This window comes from Trachemys scripta, chromosome 2, assembly GCF_013100865.1.
Source record: "Trachemys scripta elegans isolate TJP31775 chromosome 2, CAS_Tse_1.0, whole genome shotgun sequence".
Classification (NCBI taxonomy): domain Eukaryota; kingdom Metazoa; phylum Chordata; order Testudines; family Emydidae; genus Trachemys; species Trachemys scripta.
The window spans coordinates 110806292-110827064 of record NC_048299.1 but is presented as its reverse complement, the minus strand read 5'-3'; the positions used below and the strand labels follow the sequence as shown (position 1 = coordinate 110827064).

General features: G+C 41.1%; 1 protein-coding gene across 1 annotated transcript in view; it reads left to right on the top strand.

Annotated features, from left to right (window-relative positions):
* The window catches only part of ERP44 (endoplasmic reticulum protein 44), a 116911-nt gene extending 96798 nt beyond the window's left edge, over positions 1-20113 (top strand). Inside the window, exons 9-12 of the mRNA XM_034761406.1 lie at positions 2917-3028; positions 3538-3679; positions 7075-7177; positions 19506-20113. Of these exons, the coding sequence (XP_034617297.1) occupies positions 2917-3028; positions 3538-3679; positions 7075-7177; positions 19506-19607 (459 nt within the window). The 3' untranslated portion in view covers positions 19608-20113. The remainder of the gene's footprint in view (positions 1-2916; positions 3029-3537; positions 3680-7074; positions 7178-19505) is intronic.
* The last annotated feature ends 660 nt before the right edge of the window (positions 20114-20773 follow it).

Sequence of the window (20773 nt, the reverse complement as noted above, 5' to 3'; positions counted from 1 at the left end):
TTCAAACCCGCCAGAATTCTGATACTTCTGCCTGCTTGTAATTGTATAGTAGTTAGACATTTAGTATATAATGACTAATATTTTTAGAGCAGAAGTATGAAGCATTGTCATCAATGTTTTAAGCTGTATTTCTTTGACTTGCCAGTATGTGCTATAAAATATGATGTAAATAAAAAGATAGTTAAACATTAAAACATTAGAAATTAATTTTAAATTGAACTCAGTCTTGGTAAATTAATTTCTCTGGTTTGCTTTGTTTAAATTGTTTTTAATGTCAGATTAATACTGTGTGCATACTGGCCCACAATTGGGAATTCAGAGCAGGGTTATTCATTGTGACATTAGACAACATATAGAGGTTGAACTTCAAAAAGTTTCTTCCATTTTGAAGCTCTCTGCCAGTCTGAGAGATTCTCTGTTCTTAAAATGGAGAAATACCACTGAATCTAGTAATATCTCTCAAAATAGAAGAAAATAAGCGTGATCACAAGTTAATCAATCTGTTGAGAAAGCAGTTAAATTTGTAAAGTATAGACACTTAGAAGTCACAGGAAACCATGTGATATAACATGCTGAACCGTGGGTTCAGATTGCTAATTATTCTAGAAAGGGCTAATGGTTCCATGAAGACATACAGAAAAGCTGTGAGAGGTTATGCCTTGGGGGAAATCATCTTTCAGTGCACTCCATGCAAAACAAAGAGCAGTTGCAGGAGAGAAGTCCAAAAAGTGAGACAAGCAGCTGTTCCCTTGGCTGATCATCCAGACCCGGTAGAGAATTAGACTGGAAAGGCAAACCAAATAATACCTGTGTTGAACTGCATTTAATAAATCCCACAGACAACACTCCAATTCTGGATGTGTTTGTTAGCCTTGAAACAGAAATGGTATAGGGGAGCAGAAAAGTGCTGCCAGACTGGAACAAATTACTTGTGTGTAGGAGGCCTAACTCAGTATGTACACACTAGTGGTACTGGACATTTAGTTCAGAGTCTGAAGAATACTGCAGTAACATGTGTCATTTGTTAGGCAACACGTGCTGGCCTTTGGCAGAGAAGACAGGATTCTTGGGGATAGGTCAGCAGGAAGACCAAAGGAATCTCTTTGATGAAGGTGTCCTTAGATTTCACTTTTTTCTAGACAAGCAAGGAAGTCAACATAGCTAATGATTAGAGATGGTCAAAATAATTGCGGTGGAGGGTTGGGAATTGCAATTCCCACTTCCCACTGTTCATCAATATTTCAAATGTTTTCAGACTTTCTAGCCAACTCTGACAACCTGCCATTTGAGGGATTTGGGGGAAATAATTTTACTAGTATGACCTTGGTTGTATACTGAATATATATTATTAAAGAGATAGAATGTGCGAACAGTGCAGAAGATGCTTTTCCCCTGCCAGGAGGGGAAGGTGACATTTCAGTCTAGATAGCCAAGTGCTCCACTTCATATTTCAATTCTAGAAAAATGTGTAAAAGCTAGAGATGAAATGGGACCACAAACATCATAGCACAAGCAGATACTTTTTCTTGTTGTCTCATATGAAGGGTGACTGAGGGCCCAACCCGTCTCACGTGAGTAGAACTGACTAGGAGCAAACATGGTTAAAATGTAGAGATTATTTTGATATGGGAGAGAAAGTAGTAGACATGTAGTAAAGATGATTAGAACAGGAGTTACATGAATTACAAAGGTATTTTCAGAAAGTTCTTAAAAATTCCTGTAAAAGACCAACCTTGATCTTACTCCAACAGAGCTTTTTGAATGTTCAGATGACAACCAGCTAGCTCACCTTGGAAAAAGAAATGTTCAGACAAATCTTTCCAATTACTTGTAGGGTAAAGCATTTACCATAGCATCTCTCTGCATATAAAAATATGTCCCAAGAGATTGTTAGATGTGGTGGTAGAATGGACAAAATATTCTCAAAGTCTAAGGAAAGCAGAGAATATGAAGTAGGAGTACACGTTAGAAAAGGGATTTATCTCAAAGTTAATTGAGTTCAGCCACACCATTTTAAAGAAGCAACCTCCAAAGGAAATATTACCTAACACGGAGATCTATAAATCTGTAGAACAGTCATATCTATAAATCTGTGTAATACCCAAAGGAGACAGTGGAAGCATCATTGCTTAAGTCATTTAATGATGGGCAAAGCACGGGACAACATACCATAGGGTAATCTTACAAAATGTACATGAAAATTTAATCACATAGGCACAATATGAGCTCTCCCACACGTACAAAACAGCAATCCATGAAAAGGAAAAAATATGCAGGGATGGGGGAATAAAATCAAAGGAAGGATAAACTGGGTAAGTCTTGCATAATACCCTCAAGTTAGCTGAACTTGTGCTCTGCTAAACTGAAGGAGTCAATTCTGAAAGTTTATGCCATCTACTAAGACAGCCCGAACACCATCTGTAGAGAGATTCACCCTGGAAATAAAGAGCAAGCGCCTCCAAAAAGGTCTGAACTGTTGTGATGGGGTATAGGTAATGTTTCAGATAAGCGAATCCCATGTTATTTAGGGCTTTAAAGATCACCAATAGATTGAAATAAATCTGAAAGTTGACTACTAGTCAATTTAGATACTGAAGAAAGGAACGGTTGGTATTGGCCAGTAAGGTTGCAAAATCAATGAGATACGGGGTTGTGTGGTTTTTTTGTTTTGCAAGGTTGAGGCAGTAGTTACTTTATTTTGTACCTGGTTGTAAATTGTACTGCAGTTTAGTTAAACCTCGTATTAATTATTTTGTATTACGTCTCCTGCCTCATTATTGACTATCCTCTTCTATCAACTGGTTGTAAAGTTTGAAGTCCTAGCTAACTAGAAATATCACTAGAATTGCATAAAATATATGTTGTGTATTGGAAGAAGTCAGGTTTGTTTCTTATTTGATATCTTTCTTTCTGCAGGAGTTGACAGAAGAAGGCCTTCCTTTTCTTATACTTTTCCACATGAAAGATGATTTGGAGAGTTTAGAAAAATTCCAGCAGGAAGTGGCACGACAATTAATAAGTGAAAAAGGTCACTAATTATTATTGCCTTACCCTGTCACTTTGTAGGCATACTAACATTTTTTATTCAGCCAAATGCTAAAAATTGCATAAGTAGTTAGAGCAGCACTCTAATTTTAAAGCTCTTCAGGGCAAAGGACATCTTTACTTCTATAGAGCTCAGCACAAAGAGGCCCTGAACCTATTGGCTCCTCTGGGCACTTCTGATATAGAAATATAAACTATTTATAATAAACATTTACTTCAGAAATGCTTATTTTATATATGGGATTCATACAGTTGAATTCTTATGACCTATAAACTTACATTTTGTAACCTATATTATATTGTAACCAAAACAATTTCTCAGAAAATTTTTATTGTTTTAATGTGTTTGCTTGTTTAAATTCATTCCTTCATCTGGGTTTGTTACTGTAATGTACATAATGCCGCAGATTTTATTCATAAATTTACCAACACCGTAATATTTTCACATTCAAATATCTAATGTAAATTTTGGTCTATATTCTCATTTTTAAGGTACAATAAACTTTCTGCATGCTGATTGTGATAAGTTCAGACACCCACTCCTTCATATTCAGAAGACTCCAGCAGACTGTCCAGTTATTGCTATTGATAGTTTTAGGCACATGTATGTCTTTCCAGACTTCAGTGATTTAGCGTAAGTAAACCCTTCCTTTCTTTTGCAAATCGTATCGTCTTGTGGCATATTTGTTTAAATGCTGTAACCAATATTACATGACAGGAAGTAGGTAAAATATTTTATTAGCTGAGGTTGGGGGCGTAGGATCTACGCTGATACACATCAGCTGAGAAGCTGGCCCCAAGTTTTAAATGCTGCTGCAAGTTCCAGTTCCTCAATTATCCTTCATATTTCTTAGTACCGTGGTACATCTACTGCCGACATAGAAACGTCAAGTTACTTTGGAAAGTTTTTGAGCAGTGAATAAAATATTTAACTGATATATTGTCCAATTAATATGTATAAAATATTCAGTGATAAGAATCCTCCAATATGTCACCATCTGTTTTTCTCTTCTGCAACTTTGACATTCCTGAGCTAGTCATGGACCACTGGTGGGGAAGCCCCTTTTACATGGGTTCCCACCAGATAGTCTGCCTTCATAGTCAGTGGAATATGGCTGATTTGTTGGGATAATATCTGCCTAACATGTATAAAATAGATGGATTATCAATTTAATCCCTGCTCTTCAGTTTTTTCTAAATAAAGTAGTATTTCTAACTAGATGGTTTGGGACTTACTTGAGAGACCATGTCTCTCTCACACGCTGCCACAACAGTGGTCAGCAAAGATGCTTGTGCTAGATCCTCCTCAGTTGAATAGAGAGAGGTGACTGGCACTAGAGCATCATCTCTAAGGGGCCCACTGTAAAGCCTTTCTTGTAGCCAACTGGGTGAAGGGATTGGGCCCTGGCGGGGCTGATTGTTTATGGGGAGTGGAAGTTTGATGGTGAAAATCCTGATTGTGTTGGGGAAGATTTTGCTGGAGATTTTCTGGGGACTTGCTGCTTTTTGTTCTTGTTGTATTGTTGCTTTCAGTAACATCCACGGTGTCCAGAGTGCCAGTTTGGGTACCTCTTTATAAGTTATAAATTGCAATAAATAAATAAATCAACATGAAATTTATTCAAGCAGAATAGTTTTTCCTATGTTATGCCACACCTATCTACCTTGCCCTCTATATCACTGTGAGCTTTCCCACATAATGTTGGCAAAAGCCGCTGAAAGGCATCTCTCCATCAACAACCCTGCATAGTGAGTGAGCAAACTGTGTGTAACTTGATCATTGAATTGCGGTCACAAAACTGCACTTTTTCGTTAATCACTGTTAGCTTTATCCATGTACCTGTTTAGTTTCCTATTGGTTCTCTTAGGAGCTGATTTTTATCCTGTTTTGGGCAGCATAGAGTTCATAGTCAGTGCTTAATGAATAGGAAATAATTTACACCCCAAACTTATTCAACACCCATTCCACACACATCTAAATAAAAGTAAGGGTTCACCACAGGACCCTTTGTCTTGCACAGGCAAAGTTTCTGTTATTCCATAGGTCCAAAATGAAAAGTCATGTGAGGGCTCTACAGCTAACAGATGTGCAATTCTGAATGAGACACTTGTACAAACTCTTCTAAAGGGAACTGATGTTTGATGATAAAGTGACTGTCAACTCTGAGCTGGTTTCCTAGAGTTTTGGCAGCAGAGGGCAGACCCTCAGCTGATGTAAATTGTCATAGCTCTATTGGCTTCAGCAGAACTATGACAATTTAGACCAAAGGATTTGTCCTGATATCTTTAATGTCAGAGACAACTGGAAGAACAGTGAGGATATGATTATCTTCTGTTTGTATTTAATCTGGCCAAAAAATCCAGCTCTTCTTGAGAGTTGTATTCAATGTAACATGTCAAAAATAAATGGAAATATGTTGCCAAGTGTGGTGACTGGATAGTCATGGTTTGATTTTACTAAAGTGCATGCATACAGCTGCAGCGCTAATTTGGATGTGCAGTTGCTATGTTGATGCAAATTATGTATTTATGCATGCAAATGATGTGAATTGAGTAAGCAGTCACTGTAATACTGTGTTCATACATTTGCTTGAGTCCCATTGTACCTATTCAAGCTTTAACATCCACTGCAAGCCTTCTTGGAAAGATTATGCTGTGTGTCAGTTCTGGTGCTAGACAAATGTAACCCAAATTTAAAGAACAAAAGCACAAAAATTACAAACATGGCAATTGCCCCAAGTCTGAAGTTACTAAGACCAAATGTGAATGGAATCTGTTAGCAATGCTGACCACAGACACTGTGGCTAAGAAGAAATCATTGTATCTGGCAGAACCCTTGGTTGCTTGTACTGTAGATTCCATGGAATGATGTAAACATTGCAATCAGGCTTCCTGACCTCTGTGTCTTATTCTGGAGCCCCACCATGCAATGTTGCAGCGGAGTTTGGCAGGAATCTGGTGATCGTTGTCAGTTTCTCATCCAAATTCCAGCAGACTTATTCTTAAAATGTAATCTGCCTATAATATAATATAAGCCTTAGTACATTTCGATTAATAGGAAAATCCTAAAACTGTTTTTGTTACATTTACTATTGCACTCTCATGAATATTTTATGCAGAATAGCATGTTCACGGCACACACAATTGGTTTTTAACAAAACACTTTGCAAGCAATTTGCAATAGAGTAATAGTTTAAATTTAAGCACAGCTATAATAAGTTATGTACATAATTATCAGTTATAGCTGTCGTGTGGATTTGTAGTTCACTTCAAACTATTATAAGGTCTTCTTTGTCTTTTCAAAAACATCTTTCTTTCCTCTGTTTCATAGTCTGTATCTGACTAGTAACAGCTAGTGCTTGTGTCAACAAGCAGTGAGGGTAATGCATTTGTCTGACATAAATGAGAGAAATTGGCAGGTTCATGGACAGTCCCATAGGATAAAGGTGAACTTCGGAGACCTCTAGATATGTCAGAAGTGACCTTGTGAACAGTTCATGGTTTTTAAAATAAAAGGTAAAATCTTAAAGCATCTCAGTAATTTGCAAGCCCAGCTATTCTGTTGGACAGGGTCTGATTTTAGAGAGGAACTGCCCCAAGGGCAAAATGGAAAACTACCCTTGCCTTTATAGTAGTGCTCTTTGGCCATCCAGCCACATCAAATTCTGCTGTCCGGTTTGAAATCATAATGGAACCTGCTGTTCTCTTCTGCAGCCTGGGTAGTGGGGAGCTGAATTGAGCATACAATGAAGTTATTGGCTAGGACAACTCTGTGGGAATTATTGAAGGGAAGAAATACTTGCTGTGCCCTCAGGACATAGCAGGGAAGAAGAAAAAAACTGGTAGAATAGTTTAACACAAGCATACATCCATTTAGCTTTCTACCATAAATTAATCACTTAAAGTGAACATACTGTATCTGATGCACAGGAGAAATGTGGGCTACTCTAAACAATATACTTTACTTTTCTGTTGAAGATTGTGTACTTATTTATCATATGTTCACTGTGGGGGGGGATTTTGTTTCAGAATTCCAGGTAAACTCAAACAATTTGTACTAGATTTGCACTCCGGAAAATTGCACAGAGAATTTCATCATGGACCAGATCCAACTGATGTAGCACCTGGTCAGGTAAGATTTACAGAAATGAATGCATTTGTATCTGGCTGTTTGGGCAAACCATTTATTCTTTCTCAGCATGAAAACAGTGCTTTTACATTAGCTTGGTGTGTAAGATTGTGTGTGAGAAATTTGTTTATGGAAAATATAGTATGTAGCCATATCTACCTAGCAATATTTTAAAACACTACAAGCCAGCACTGATAAATCTCAGAACATACTTAAATTGAGAAAAATCCCACATTTTTGTGTTCTTACTGAACAAGAAAAAAAAACTGAAATGTTTATTTCTTCATATGGAAACCCTTCTTTTTTTAATACCTGTAATATCGCTCGTTTTGTCACCTTGAGTTAAACTAACTCTTCTATGATTTGGAACATTCTGAATGGAACTGGCATTGTTCTGCTGGTGTGATATGATCTGTTCATTTTAACAATTCAGTGATTGAAAATAGTATGGCTTAAATAAAACCAATTGTTTATGGACTCTTTTACCAATATTACATGAAGTTGTAAGGAATCCATTTTTACTTTGTCTGAATTCCATGAGTACTTTCTATTAGTAGTAATATAATTTAGGGTTGGCAAACAATTAAAAAAATAATTCCGATTAATCATGAGATTTAAAAAATTGTAGTGATTAATCGTCATTTTAATCGCACTGTTAAACAATAATAGAATATCAATTTAAATTTATTATAAATATTTTTTATATTTTTCTACATTTTCAAATATATTGACTTCAATTACAACACAGAATGCAAAGTACATAGTGCTCACTTTATATTATTTTTATTACAAATATTTGCACTGTAAAAAAGATTTTTAAAAAATAGTATTTTTCAATTCACCTTTTACAGGTACTATAGTGCAATCTCTTTGTTGTGAAAGTGCAACTTATAAATGTAGATTGTTCTGTTTTTGAGTGCAGTTATGTAAAAAAAAAATAATAATAAAATAAAAATGTAAAACTTTAGAGCCTACAAATCGAAGCCTGAAGGGGCATACGAATGTTTAGCGTAATGTAAATACCTTTCAGTGCTGGCTACAACAGTGCCATGCGAATGCTTGTTCTCACTTTCAGGTGACATTGTAAACAAGAAGCGGGCAGCATTATCTCCTGCAAATGTAACCACACTTGTGTGTTTGAGTGATTGGCTGAACAAGAATACTGAGTGGACTTGTATGAGGTGAATTGAATTCAGCAAAGCACTCGGTTCTTCAGTCCACTCATTGGGTGAACCTGGGACAAACTCTGCTTCTACTCCAAGCCTCTATTTATACTCCCTTAACTGACTTGTCTTTGCCCTAAGGAAAGTTTCAAGAATGTGCTTCTTATGAACTCACTTGGCAGCTGGCCCAAGCATAATATTCTTTGGCCACATACCTGTTAAATCTCATATTAATATTTTGCATCAGAGGATTTCAACACAGTTCACAAGCATTAATTAATTAACCCTCACAACACTCTTGTGCAGTATGGAAATATTAAGACACAGTGTGGCTAAGTCACTTGCCCACATTTGAAAGAAAGTACTGTATGTGGTAGATTTAAGAAGAGAACCCAAATCTGACACACAGGCCTGTGCTCTAGCCATGAGACTGTCATTCCCCTTCTATCTAACTAGCTGGACTTGGTATTTTTTAATCTGTTAGTACTTTCTGCTCTTTCTACTTCTTAGCAAATTGATCTTTTTGAGCTTGGGTTATTTTTATGCAACTGTGCCAATGTGTGTGGCTCAAATGTAGTCGTAGAAGCTCCATTCTCAAGTTCACCTGAGTTCAGCACACCTCAGTGGTGGTTACACTGTTTTTCACCACTTGCAATCCTGGAGCATGCTGAGGACTGGCGCAGGAACACTGCTACACCAGGAGAATCCTCAGCTGCCACTTTAGGGCAGCTTTAGAGTCATTTTTGTGATGCTGCTTACTTATCTAAACTGAACTCGTACATAACACAGGCCATGGAATTTCATGAAGTGATTCCTGCATCCAGCCCCATACTTGTGGTTGAACTAGAGCATGTCTTTTAGAAAGACCCTTGTTTTTGACTGAGGTCTTTTAATTTTGCTTCACTACATTGCTCGGAGGTGTGAAAAATCCACACCCCTGAACAGCATAGTCAAGACAACCTAGCCCCCAGCGTAGACAGTGCTAGATCAACGGAAGAATTCTTCTGTCAGCCTAGCTACTACCTTTCAGGAAGATGATATCTACTCCGATAGGAGAACCCCTCCATCAGCACACACTGAAGTACTGCAGCCATGCTGCTGTGTCGCTGTAGCATTTCAAATGTAGATAAGCCCTGCAACTCTTAATGATAGAGAATTTACCACATCCCTGAGCTGTTCCAATTGTTTATTCCCCTCGGTATTTAAGGGCTTGTCTACACTTGATAATTAATTTATATTAAGGTAGGACGTGAATTTAGAGCACAATAGCTTTGAAAATAGAATAAGCTAACCCTGAACAAGGCACTCTTTTTCAAGAATAAGTTTCCCCACATGGAGTTATTCCAGAATAATTCAGTGTAGACAAACCCTGGAATAATAATAAAAAAAAAAGACGTCAAGTGATTGCACATGTCCATTCCACTTCAGGTGTGTGCTTGCTTAGTGCACTAGCATTGGAGATTTTTCACTCAGCAATTCCCATCAGGATAGCACATGTGCCCTCTGCTTACTTATGCTGTTGTGGGATGATATAAAGGGAAGAGCTGCCTCCAGTTCCATCTTACCACCTGTGACTGTTGTCAGAGCATTCTGCCTTGCTACTGCAAGTGTTTTCCTCTTTCTCAGTATTTTTATTGTATGTAGTTGGTACTTGTCAATAGTTGATAGTATACAATCTTAGTGTAGGGGTTTTTTTTCCTACTAATAGGTTTCCTTTTTTACTACCATACATTTCCGTTCCTTTCAGTTTTTGGTACCATTGCCAGGGCTTGCCTTGGTCCCCAGGTTTCAGACTTTACAATGCATGTAAGAAGACAGTTCTGGTCAACAGCCTGCACTATTGGTGCCTGAAGTACCTAGAAAAAGGTCACATCAGAGAAAGATGCCAAACCTACAGGGACTTAGCCCAAAAAAGACAGGGAAGTACTTTCTTATGGAGGCAGCCCTGTGCCCACCCTCAGAGGCTTCCCATTCAGGGCAGGCACTGCACAACTCTGCTTTAGTCAGGAGTGTTCCCCCTGTCCAGGCTGAGTCTGTGGCAATCTCCTTCTCTGGTACTGAAGAAGCAGCATCAGAGGACAGCATCCAGAGACCCATCATCCAGGAAATCAAGGTCCCTGGCACTGAACTCCAGCAATCATGTTGGGAAGGAGAATGGAGCGCGCATAGTGCTGAGGCACTCTGTGGTACAGATACCACCTCAAGAGAGGTCGTCGACTTCAGCGCCGATAATGGTGCCATTGAGATCAACCTCTAAGTGGAGCACCATCCTGTTCAGCGTCGTCTTTGGCTCAGCAGTAGCAGCAACAGAATCTCCTGGTGCTGTCAACACTTAAGGCATATACCTGCTGAGTGCTGGCATCACTGGCAGACCAAGAAACGTCTCTCCCAGTACTGATGGACACTCACGTGGATTTGCTGGCTACTGGAGTTCTGTACCCAGTACAACTGCTACCTCCAGACAATCTGGTACCCACTCGTGCAGTGCCATCGAGAGGCAAGCCAGCTTATGATTCCCCTAATGCCATCCTCTCTGGACTCCTGTCACTGCTCCCTGGCACCAAGAGACACTGCACCTACCTGGTTGGATGACTAAAGTTCATTGTCCAAGGGGGAAGTCGGATCTTGTGTGTCGCAGCCACATCACATAAGCCATTGCTCTCCTTCAAGAGGCTTTAACCTCTGGTATCTAGTGGAGCATCCCTGTTGGTCGGCTAGTAGCCATGGTTGGGAAGAAGTTGAGCTCCAGTGCAATATTGATGGCGGTATTGGAACCCAGGCAGGTTTCCTCCTGCCTCCAAACCATCTGTGCACCATCTGCCCTCTATGTCCTCCAGTAGATGTTATGATCCTGCATGGCTAAAGCTGCAAGAAGCTGCTCTCAGTACCAGGCCTGGTACCGAACGTGAGCAGTCTGCCTCAGTGAATTCCCCCTTTGGAGGAATTGGGGGAAGCTCCACCTCAGGCAGTCTTGGGTTCCTCCTCCTCATTGCCCAACGAGATGGTTATGTCTGCTGTTTCCTCACTGGGGCCCACCAGAACCTTTTAAAGCGGGTGACTTCCTCCCTAGATATCCAGGTGGAAGTGGTACAGGAGGCCACACACAGATTGGTTCATATCTTGAGATCTGTGGAGCTTTCTCAAGAGGCAGTACCCACTTGAGGCTATTCTGGAGCCCCAAAAAATATTGTGGTAAACACCATCTTCATTGCCTCCTACAGCAAAAAGGTCTGAGTGGGGTATTATGTCCCCTTAGAGGGGGTTGAACATTTTTACACCTCGTTTGATGGTCTTCACTCAAGGGGAATGTTGCCTAGTGGTCAGCGTATAAGCCCTTTGACATGCAGCGAAAGCTGTGACACGTCGGGCCGTCACTCACAGGAGCCAGCGCCCTGCGCAGGCAGCTCCTCCAACATGGCTGTACCACCCACTGGAGCAGGCACCAGGCTTAGCAGCAGCTGTCCTTGATCATGCTAGTCCGGGAGCATGCAAGCCTCTGAGCCTGAGCTCCTGACACCCAGGTGCACTTTAAAGGTGCCTCCCTGGGCCACTTCCTACCACCCCACTGTTGTCCGCGGTCTGTAACAAGACAGTGTGAAGGGGTCAGCTCACTGCCTGGCACCGCTTCACGGTCGGACATGGCATGGCAGCTCTCTCTCTCTCTCAGGGCAGCAGCTGCATCCTCTCATGCCTGGGGCCTCCAGCCAGGCCGGTTCTAAGTCTTTCCCCTTCAGGGGCAGCCCCTAAACAAAACATGGGAATCAACACACACAAACTGGATTAGTAGATGAGAGGGGAAATGCCTCCCTCTCAGGGTCTATCAGAAGCAGGTCCTCCCTTCCCTCAGGGAGGGAACTTCAAGCAGTTGCTGTGAAAGAGATCCTGCCTTCCCTCAGCCCTTCCCTTAGGAGTTGCATTGCAAGGTAATGGTCCTTTTTCTTCCCTGGCCATAAGTAAGCTGTTCTGCTCCCTTTTAACTCCTCCTCCAGTCTGTGCATCTCTTGTAGGTATGGCGGGCAGGGATGGCTGAGTCCAGAGCAGCCTTAAAGTGTGGGGTTTGTATACCTCATCACACCTTCCCATCCCCAGGGTCTTTGGTCTCAGCTGCTAACAAGAGCGAACACCATGGTCAGTGGGTAACTACCCCAAAATCAAAAGATGCAAAGACGCTCGATCTTTTGGCAGGAAAGCTTATTCGACAGCTGGACTACAACTCCAGATTTCTAATCAGCAAGCATTGCTGGGACATTATAATTTCTGCCACCGGGCAATGTTTTAATATTTGCAGAGAAGTTACCAGAGGAGGCCAGACAAGAGCTTCTGGCAGTAGTGGACAAAGGAAAGTTGGTAACCAGGACCTTGCTTCAGGCTACATTGGATGGTGTTGACTCTGCTGCCAGAGCCATGATATTGGCCATTACAATGCACAGATGTTCGTGGCTCCAGTCATCGAGTCCTCCTCAGGAGGTCCAACAGACCATTCAGGATCTCCCTTTTGAGGGACAAAGGTTTTTTCATAGCAGGCCGATGACAAGCTTCATAATCTTAAAGACTCCAGGACTATATTCAAGTCTTTGGGTATTTACACTCCCCTCCCAAAGAAGAAGCAGTTCTATCCACAGCAGTATCACCATTTTTATTCTGGTATGTCTCGGCACCAGGACCAATCTAGAAGGAAAGGGAAAAGTTACGGGAGGAGACCACCTCTTCCTTTCTTTTCAGCCACGGTGAGATCATCATCCAGACAGCCTTGAAACACCAAGCAGTCAGTTCAACCTTCTTGTTGAGAGTAACTTACCAGTTTGTAGTATCAGTTTCTCCTGCCCCTGTTTTTTCCAACACAGTATCCCACTTCCTAAGTGCTTGAAGCCATATCACTAAGGCCAGTGGGTCTCAAGCATGAAGGAGCTGGGATACACCCTTGAGTTTATTTCTATCCTTGCCCCTTTCCCTGTCCCTTTTCTGGGACCACTTTAATGAGGAAGTTCTTCGGGAGGTGCAATCTCTCCTCCTATTGGGAGCCATAGAGGAATTTCCTCCTTTTTACAGAGGAAAGAGATTTTATTCTCACTACTACCTAATTCCAAAAGCAAAAGGATGTCTCAGACCCATTCTGGACTTGCTAGAGCTGAACAAGCACATAAAGAAAATTGTTTCACATGGTCACTCTGATTATCTCCTCTATGGATCCTGCTGACTGGTATCCAGAACTCAATCTAAAGGATGAGTGTTTTCATGTGGCAATACATGAACGGCACAGGAAATTCCTCAGATTTATGATCAGCTAATCCCACTGTCAGTTTGCAGTTCTGCCATTTGGGCCATCTGCGACCTCCTGTTTTTACAAAGTGCATGGCAAGTGGCTGTGTTCCTGAGAAAATCAGGTGTTTCCATAGCTGGATGACTGGTTGGTGAGAGTCCTTTCCAAGAGCCAAATGATATCCAGCATGGCCAAGATCCAATCCACCGGGTTTGCTGATCAGGGAAGAAAAGTCAATCCTCTCACATGTTCAGAGAATAGAGCCTATAGCAGCTGTCTTGGATTCCACAGAAGCCAGGGCGTTCCTCCAGACATTTCATTACACCTGAAGGTCCATCCCACCACGACAGCACAGAATTGCCACAGGCTTCTGGGCCTCATAGCTTCATGTACATATGTGGTTTGGCATACCAGGCTGTGTTTCACTAAGTTGCAGAACTGGCTGAGTATGGTGTATTCCCCAGTTCATCATTCACTGGACACGTTGGTTTAAGTGCCTACAGCAGGGCCGCCCAGAGGATTCAGGGGGCCTGGGGCAAAGTGGGGGAGCTGCGGCTCTTGTACTCACCTGGCGGCGGTCCAGGTCTTCGGCGGCAGGGGGCCCTTCAGTCGCTCCGCGTCTTCGGCAGCACTGAAGGGCCCGACCGCCGCCGAAATGCCGCTGAAGACTCGGACTGCCACCGAGTCAGGGCTCGCAGGGCCCGGGGCCTGAGGCAAATTGCCCCACTTCCCCCCCAGGCGGCCCTGGCCCACAGAAGTCTTAGCCTCTTTTGGCTGGTGGATGGACCCAACCAACATACTTATGGGAGTACCCCTTTGTTTCCCCACATCCTACTTTGTCTCTGGTTACAGATGCTTCCACCCTAGGTTGGGGAGTTCATCTGTGGACTCTACAGGCTTCAGGTCTCTGGCCTGGCCAAGATTTGGCTCTCCATATAAATGTAAGTGTTGAGAGCCATTCATCTAGCTTGTCATGCTTTCCTCTCCCAAGGAATTTGCTAGTTCTTCCAGTCAACACCACTGTGATGTTCTATGTGAACAGCCAGGGAGGGGCAAGATTGACACTTCTATGCCAAATGGCAGTAGTGTTTTGCATCATCAGCTCAGTCCACCTCAGAGCCTCCCACCTGCCATGTGTCCAGAACAGTCTGGCAAACTGAATGAAGAGATCTTTCACCAGTCACTGCGAGTGATCTCTGTCCAGATATAGTCAGATACATTTTTCAAGCTTGGGGTGATTCCCCCCCACATAGACCTGTTTGCATCCCAGCGCAACAGGAAGTGTCACCAATTTTGTTCATGAGATGTCACCATCCAGAGACTTTAATGGACACCTTCCCGATGCCCTATGTCTACCCTCTAGTTCCACTCCTATGCAGTGTTAAAAATCAAACAGGGCCATGCTCACACGATCCTCCATAGCACTGGCATGGCCTCGCCAGCATTGGTTTTCCCCTCTGGTTAGCTTCTCAACCAGGGTTCCATTACCACCAGAAGCAGACCTGATCTCACAGGACCATGGACACCTCCTTCATCTTTCAGTTGGATGCTCTATAGCTAACACCACACAAGAATATCTGTTCAAGCAACATACAAAACATCCTCCTAAATAGCAGAAAACCTTCTACTAGATACACTTACCTGTTGAAGTGGAAAAGATTCTCCTGCTGGTCTCAGCAAAAAAGTGCTGGGCTGGGCTGGGCTCCAATACAACATGTGCTTCACTATGTGTTCTTCCTGAAGCAGCAAGGTCTTGGCATTAGTTCCATCAGGAACTAGCAGCTCTCTGTTTTCCATCCTCTGATTGCTAATTGCTTACTTTTCTCCAGTCCAAAGTCAGTTTTTGAAGAGTCTGAACCATCTATACCCCCAAATAGAGGATCCTATTCCCCCTTAAACTTAGGCCTGGTATTAGCAAAGCTAAGGCGACAGCCCTTTGAGCCGCTGGCTACCTGTTGCTGCATTTTTCAGTGAAGGTTGCCTTTTTGGTGGCAGTTACTTCAGCAAGGAGAGTAGGAGAATTGAGAATCTGAGTATCTGACCCACCATATACAAACATCTACAAGGACAAGGTATACTTACACCCTCATCCAAAATTTCAAAGTGGTTTCTCACTTCCACATCAGTCAGGCACTTTACTTACAAACTTTCTTTCTTTCCAAAGTCTCATGCTTATAAGAATGAAGAGAGTGGCTCCACACATTTGGATGTTAGGGGAGCATTAGTGTTTTACTTGGGCAGGACTAAACTGTTTAGGTTATCCTCACAACTGTTCATGATGGTTGTGGACAGGATGATAGACCTTCCGGTCTCATGTCAACAAATCTCGTTGTGCATTTCCTTCTGTATATGTTTGTGCTACTAGCACATTCAACGAGATCACACGCAGCCTTTCTCACTCAAGTGCCTATTCTGGATATTTGTAGAGCTGCAGCTTGGTCATTGGTACATACCTTTGCATCTCATTAGGCCATCTCTCAACAGTCTAGCGATGATGCCAGATTTGGATGCATAGTCCTTCCATCATTATTCAGGTAGACTTCGATCCATCCTCAGGATTGAACTGCTTTGTGAGTCACCTGAACTGGAACTGACGTGTGCAACACATCTCAAAGAGCAATAGTTACAGAACAGATTAGTAAGCATTTTTTTCCAGTTTGAAATTTGCTGACTTCAAATTCCAGCCACTGGATCTTGTTATGCCTTTAGCTGCTAGATCAATGAGCCATCTAGTATGAGACATCTTCTGACACTAGAATTTATAGCCACCTAATTTAGACACACATCTGGCCTCTTATTGTTGTCATCTCTGAGCACCTTCCTTGCACACAATAATATCTGTCTGCAGTTAATAAAGCAAAACTCGTTTTAAAAAGAAGAAAAAAGATATGCCTCCTCACTAAAAGATGCTGGTGTCATTTTCTGCCTCTTACATTTTTATTCATTGTGGAAATCTGAAGTCTTTTAATGCCATTTCCATTCTGGTGAATTTATTTTGAGATTAAATATGAAGTTTATTCTTGATAGCTCACCACGACTTTTATCCTCAAATCACATTATTTTTCCACTTTATTGAAGGCAGTGGACCTTAAAGTTCCACATGCAGAAATGTAAGGACTTCCGATAAATAATCTGTGTCTTTTATCACGGTGACTTATGAGAGAAGGCATCTAAAACATCTTTTTACTACTGCAGAAATGTTCCAGTACATAGTCTGATGTCTGAAATTCCAGCTTTCAGTGGGATTACAAGCATTTCTAGGTTTCAAGTTATTTGGCTCTCCAAGAGAAAAATAGTTTAATAGCTGCACATTTGCTCTGAATGTGCTGTGATTTTTTTTACTACTGAGGCAGGGCTCTTGAGAGGAAATTTTGATTGATGAATTGTTCATTATAGTCTGTACTTCCGGTTTGGATTAATGACTATTACAGCATTAAAGCAAGTTTAGTAATCAGTAAATGAGACCTATTGCTCTTTCACTCCCCAATTCTATGTCCTGTAGTTGCTTGCCATTAGTATTTTGATTATAATGGAAGAATCTGTACTCAAAATTTAAATGTGTAAGTATCTAGCTGAAAGGGTTGGTGCTAAAACTGTTATCGAGCTATACGAGATGATGTACAGAATGCAGATTCAAGGCACAATCCTGTATTTTATCATAAAATACAAATCCAGACTGTGTATATTTGTGTATAAACCAACCATTTGTAGCTGGTTTTAAGGTATTTGCTTATACACAAGTCAGTCCACCTGGGACACCCGACTCCCCAGGCAGGAGAAGAATATTGTAGCAAGTTCCACCTGCCTTGCTGTGTAGCTCTGCACAGTATATGGATAAACTGCCTGAGGGTTTGGCATGCTAGACGGGGCTTACTTCTGCAGCTCCCCAGCCGCCTCTGCAACTTACCAGGTCCTGCCTGCTCTACTCTTGTATGAACCTCTCTGCTATCCAGAGATTAACCACTAGTTACAAACAGGTAGATATCAATGAGTGGACATACATATCTACAAATACTTATGTGCAGAAAATATGTTTTGCATAAATTATTACAGTGCAATGTTGTTATTGGGAAATCGAGTCTCAAAAGTTACTTTCTCGTGAAAATTTAACTAGGTCATGCTGTCCCTCCTATATGTTCCCCCACAAAATAAGTTCATTTAGAAAAAAGGTTATTTGGGTGTGTTTCCAGTCTATGCAATCACTGAAAACCAAGGAAACCACCAGTAAAGGCAACATGAATACTCCTGAGGGAATTCTGCACACAGACAGCCCTGCTGCCTAGAATAGCCGCCTATTTTCACTGCCTCCCTCTCGTCTTCCTTCTCCAGGCCATCAAAACACACGTATAAGTATGTATATGTGTCCAATTGGTATACATTACATAACCCTTCAAACAGCACCATGCTATTATGTGTGTGTATGTGACAAACTCTGCTTACTAGGAGGCATATATTTGTCTTTCTCCATGTACAGGTGGCCTTTGAATTGTCTGTATAGTTTGTGTTGTATACATTTTTAATAAAAGCCTTTTGCAGTTGTTTGAAATTTGTCAGTGACAGTCTGACTTATTGGCAGACAGAAGAATCTCCAGTGGATTTGGCACAGCCATGGCTAACCAACTTTTTAGGATAAGGGGCATTTTTGCCGTTATTTGTCATAACCGAAAACTTACACAGCAGCAGGTAGCCAACATATAGACTCTTCTCCATAAGCAACTACACGTTTTTGTGGCTAAACAGATGGTTTAGGTGTAGATTCTGGTGGAGAAGGTTTTATCAATCAGAGAAGTGCAGCTTGAGATAAAATTTTGTCCATCATCTCTGCATTTCTGTGACACTGCTCTGAGGATCCCCCTCACTCAACCCACTTAAACATAAAAAAAAATTCCTAGGAAATTAATATTCAGACAGCTTTGTTCAGAACTTTGCTTTTGTTACTGCATGTGTGGGACTCAGCTAAGAAATCAAAAATTAAGCCACCTACCAGTACATACCTTCTGTTCCTACTCAGAACAACACACATCACTATTACTACAACTACTGCACATGTACACATCCTTAACTCTGTCCCATTCCAGATGCCAGCCTTCTGACATCTCCTTTACCAAATTCTCCCTTCCCAACACACCAATGTCCAGATCTAAATGTTCTTATCTTAATCATGTGCTTCACAGACCTTACTATGGAGCAAGGTATCTTCAGGTATCTTCCTCCCCATTTTACAGACAAGGTAACTGAGGATCTGAGCGTGCATAGTATTTGGCACCTCTGGGAATGGAACATGGGTCATGAATGTGATGGAGTCAAGTTTCATTCACTTAGCCACACCATCTCCTAGACGAGGACAAATATATGTGTAAAATGGGACTGTTGCACCATAACCACTTCTGCAGAGTACTGAGAAACAAAGTAATTACATGATCACATGCTGTTTGCATTATAGGATGGTCTTGTGGTTAAGGTACTTGTCTCCTACTTCCCCATAGGAAAATAACCATACTATTCAGTAATGCACATATATGTTGAAGTTTGAGGTCAGAGTTAAGGTTTTGCATTTAGTGTGCTGGTGAGAAATGTGGTGAGAGTATTGTTACTGTACACATTGGAGGTGATTGGGTCTTAGGAGGATCAGAATCTGTCTAGGCTCATGTGTGGTGGTGAAGATGTGTTAAAGGAGGAAATGTTAACTGGGTATTTCCTTGATGTTAAGGGTCTGTGTGGATGGGCCTTCCCCTTTAAGCAACCTTAAGTGTTTTTTTTAAACCAGTTATTTCTGAGTATATAAAAGAAATTCATTCCATCCAGTTCAAGAAACTTAGTGTTCTGTTTGTTCTTAGTCTCATTTCTCATAAGCAATAATCTTAGAGTATCTTTACTTAATGAAACATACTTTTGTGTTCTTTTTCAGCCAATTCAAGATTTAGCAAGCAGCCCACCAGAGAGTTCGTTCCAGAAACTAGCACCCAGTGAACATAGGTACACCTTATTGAGAGAAAAAGATGAACTTTAAAAACTTGAAATAATCTTGCAAGCCTTTCAGACAGCAGCATTGACTTCTGTGTGGTGGAAATAGTAACCCTATATTTTCATAATTCTGTGTATTTTTATTTGGGATAAACTGAAAAAATAAGTTGGTTTTTTTTTCCTTTCTCCCCGGGCTTGTAAATACATTTGTTTGGTGGGTCATTCTGTACAGCATCTTTCAAAAGTTATGTTCCTAATGCTAGAGTAAAATATCAGAGACCCGTCTAGACTTTTGATCTAACTCTATTCTGTAAAACTTCTATAATCCAAATGAAGGTATCATTGCCAGAGACATGCTGTTAACTTGCACTATCCCATTAAATAGGACTTTTGGGTTGTTTTCTGTGTAATCGGGTAGTATGTGCTTTTATTTTCTTCCTCTCCATGTGAATAGTTATGCTGGTACTCATTTTTTTTTTTTTTGTCACATTCTTCTCATCAAAAGGGCATATTCTGGATACTTGGGGGGGAATAAATTAAAGTTTTACAGAATCTTGTGTGGTATTTTACTGTACAGATGAAACTTGCATGAGTAAACAAGCATGACTGTTAATTTTCTCACATGATACTTTTAAGATGATTAATGATATGTCTATATTGTACTTCTCTCATGAGCCTGAGCCCTTAATGCTGTTGCACATAAAAAGCTAAATTAAAGGAACATCTTAAGATCGCAAAATCAAGCACTCAAAAGTTGAGAGGCCAGAATTAAGGTTGCCCATGCAGTATGATAGTCTTGAATTACATTATCACATACTATCTTTTTCTACTGAACCCTGCCTCATTCATTGCACAGGATGGATGGTGTTCAATTAGTGAGCCTCTAATCAGTATTCTGTTTAATCCCCATTGTCCAATCTGGCACGAGACCATACTTACTGCCTACTCTATAATCCCTTCTCTGAAGCCAGAATTATTTTTTTTCTGAGGGGCTTTTCTATGGTACTCATCACTATAGTATCTGAAAGCTTTCCAAAGCTTATTTTCACAATATCCATGTAGGATGAAGAGATGATATCCCCATCTATATAGATGGAGAACTGAGAGCCAGGGGTTAAGGTCAAGGGTCTTATAATGTGGGCTGCCCAATTTGACACACAGCACCTGATTTTTGAGAGACTTGGCATTATGTAGCACTTCACTCCCATTGGC